Source organism: Aethina tumida, chromosome 1 (assembly GCF_024364675.1).
Source record: "Aethina tumida isolate Nest 87 chromosome 1, icAetTumi1.1, whole genome shotgun sequence".
Lineage (NCBI taxonomy): Eukaryota > Metazoa > Arthropoda > Insecta > Coleoptera > Nitidulidae > Aethina > Aethina tumida.
This window is the reverse complement of record NC_065435.1, coordinates 58,377,882-58,381,043: the sequence shown is the minus strand read 5'-3', so window position 1 is coordinate 58,381,043 and position 3,162 is coordinate 58,377,882. Positions and strand designations below refer to the sequence as shown.

The following is a 3,162-nucleotide window of genomic DNA, read 5'->3' as shown; positions in this document are numbered from 1 at the left end:
TTTGTTTCTTTTTTTAACAATTAAACCAATTATCAGTTACCACATATTTATTTAGAACAGCATAAAACGTTTCAAGGTAATTATGACAATGACAACCCATAAATTTTATGCTCCAGCGCTTTTTGCACAAATGGCAAATTATGCTAAAAAAGAATATCCTTAGTTCTAAAGGTTAAATCACAACCGTAAAATACTAGTTATAATATGTTTGTAATTACCTGTAAAATATGAATTCCTTTCATTGAAAACACAATAAGTTCCTTAACTCCATCGCCAGTTATATCTACGTATTTTACTCCCAGAATTGGACTAGCAAACTTTCTTAATTCGTCTAATTTCCATCCCTTATTTTCTATATATTTATATAAAAGTATTTCCTTAAAATATAATGAATATGAAACTGATTATATATAATAAAATTATCAATCAATACCTGACTGCTACTTCCAATGAGAATTTCTTTTTGACCGTCAAAATTAATGTCTGCTATCTCACAACTGGTCAATATACTCGTACGATCGTGCCGTGGTAAAGTTAGATAATCGCTCAGTCCATATTTTAGGACATTTCTAAAAATCACAGCTGGCAAGATTGTGTTCGTTACTAATAAATTCAACACAGGCTTTTCATCAGTTTTGGAAGATTCCATTTCATTATTAACCTTAGAGAACTTATTTAAATTATTTTGATCAGAATAAATCGACACACACGAAATGAAATCGTTAAATTTTGTGGAAAAATTATATATTAATTTATTAGTAATGGTGCAAATTCTCGTTAGTTTTACATAGCCACATTCACATGAAAATGTAGTTATTCTCCTAAAAAATTGCAATATAATGAAACAGAATAAACAAGAAGAAAAAATATACTCTCTAAAATCTTCAGTGTACCAAATATCAACATAAATTACAGGACTTGGTGTTTTTACAAATTCTGGAAACAGATCTCTGTCTATTTCCTTATACTCATGATCTGCTGAATTTTCCTTGTAAACATGTACCTGATGGTCACTACCAGGCAACACGAAAACAAACTAAAATGATCTGATTTTTGGGGAATATCTCATGATACAGTTAATTTTACCTCTTTGCTTATGATTTCATTGTCTTTCCATGTAATGAGATATGTGTGCAACAATTTATATGGAATAAAGCCTAAAGAAACATTCAAACAATTTTGTGCAATATTTTCTATATTAAAGTCATCATTTTCCTCCCACTCTGAATAAATATTCAGGAATGTTTCCAGTTGATCTGTCTCATTGGAATTCTAAAAACGGTGACGTTTATATTTTACATATTATTTTGTACAATTTTACCTTAATAATGGTTATTCCAATAACAAATTCATTTTTGTATGTTGATTTATTGAAAGCATCAATTGAAATTATTTCAGCTCCACCTGTAAATATGTACATGAGTTTATCAAATATAATTGTTGTTATTGTTTTATTACTGGGAATGTAGGTGAAAGAAACTTCTTTGATGGTGGGCTTTAGATAACCACTAGATGACTCAGTGTATTCAAAACAAAATATTTCACGTTTAAGTGAAGCAACAAGTAGTTTTTTAGACCCATTGGCCAAATTTAAGTCGGTCAACGTAAAGACGTTTCCCTGAGACGGCAGATGGAAGTAATGAGCGTCTGTGAATTGTTCCATTGCATATACTGCATTACAATGAGAGATTTTCTCCCTTTAGAAAATCTCTGTTTACATACACAGCTTTTTGTTTTTCTTGAAATATTACTTTTAGGTTATGTTTTGACAGATCAGAATTATATGAACGGATGATCCTTGTTACATAGATGATTTGTGTGTTGCCGCCAGTGTAAAATAAATAAAAACGTCCCAAATTTGCCATACAATATCAAATTTAAAGATGAATATTAAATACATTTAGCTAAATTAAATCTGAAAGCACAGTGTACAGATACTCTATTAAATTAAACGAAACATTAGGAGTGGTTGTTTCATTTCAAACTGAAAATATATATCAAGAAATTGAAATTATTCCTCACAGAATTCAAGTTCCGGTGTTAAAATAAAATCTTTATTTAACCAGAACAGTATATTTTGTTATAAGAATAAAATGCAATTTTATTAAAGTGGACTCATACATAGAACCATGAGTTCACTTATTAAGTTAATTCCAATGGTCCAAATAAAATCCAATTTTTTTATATTAATCCTGTTAAATGAACATTATTATATTGTACTAGACGATTGTCTGATTTTCCAAACTTGCCAGATGCAAAAAATGCAAGAAAAGAGAATGAAATAAGGAATGCTTGTCTAGTTCATAAAGAAAATATGGAACAAAAATAGATGAAATTATTGTAGAAGTTTTTGCAATGATTGCCTGGACCATCTGTAGATTCATTTGAAAAAATAAGAGATCAAGTAAAACTACAGGTAGATAAGTGTAAATTGTAGTTGTTGTTGGTATATGTCTTTATAAAAACATATATCTGCACACATCTATTCTAATTGTTCTAACAAGCTATTTAATTTCTAGAAATCAGGAAATGTAATAAACATATATTGATGTTCATAATTACAGACGAGGAGCTGTACTATCATGAATCTCAAAAGAATGTTCTACTTATTTTTAACCAAAATTCGGATATGCAATAAAGAATAATGATTCCTATTTAAAATTTCAAAAATACTGCTTGCCCACCTGGTAACACAAATAGATTTTCCCAGGGGAAAGAATCGAAAACGATTTTTAATGTTTTTTAAATAAATTGACCCTTACGTTAAAAAATAATTTGGATGTAAAATTAAAAATCCACTTGTGCATGTATGCAAATTTAAAAACAGATGACACATTTAAACCAAATTTGTCACCTACCTTAATAATTGTACGTTAAAGAGGTCCTAAAGGTAGTAGTGAAATTTAGACAACTATTTTTCGAGACCGTCGTTTTTAGCAAAATACATCTGTTTACACAATTCACCAAACAATTAATAAGTTACATAAGTTATTGGTCAAATAAATAAATTACAATTTTATTAATGGTGGGTTTATTGAATAATAAAGCATTTGAAGTCTGAAATAAATAATGGAACTCCGTAAAATAGTTTTAGGACGTCGAGAGTGGGAGTTATTGGAAAAGTTCATTGTCGTTGGCTTTGTAGATCAAATACCAAATTAG

The 3,162-nt window shown here is 29.0% G+C and overlaps 1 protein-coding gene across 2 annotated transcripts; it reads right to left on the bottom strand.

The window, feature by feature from the left end:
- Positions 1 to 29: 29 nt before the first annotated feature.
- On the bottom strand, positions 30 to 1,757 carry LOC109597360 (KICSTOR complex protein kaptin). 2 transcript variants are annotated; one of them, XM_020013021.2, is made up of 7 exons: positions 1,459 to 1,756; positions 1,322 to 1,404; positions 1,087 to 1,272; positions 873 to 1,036; positions 434 to 821; positions 219 to 377; positions 30 to 143 (listed from the first exon to the last, which is right to left on the bottom strand). In XM_020013021.2, exons 1-7 carry the CDS (start codon positions 1,661 to 1,663, stop codon positions 81 to 83), a joined length of 1,248 nt encoding a protein of 415 aa, XP_019868580.1. In that variant the 5' UTR covers positions 1,664 to 1,756; the 3' UTR covers positions 30 to 80. The 2 variants fall into 2 exon arrangements, with proteins under 2 accessions (XP_019868580.1, XP_019868581.1); XM_020013022.2 differs by having other exon boundaries at positions 64 to 158; positions 1,459 to 1,757.
- Positions 1,758 to 3,162: the final 1,405 nt, after the last annotated feature.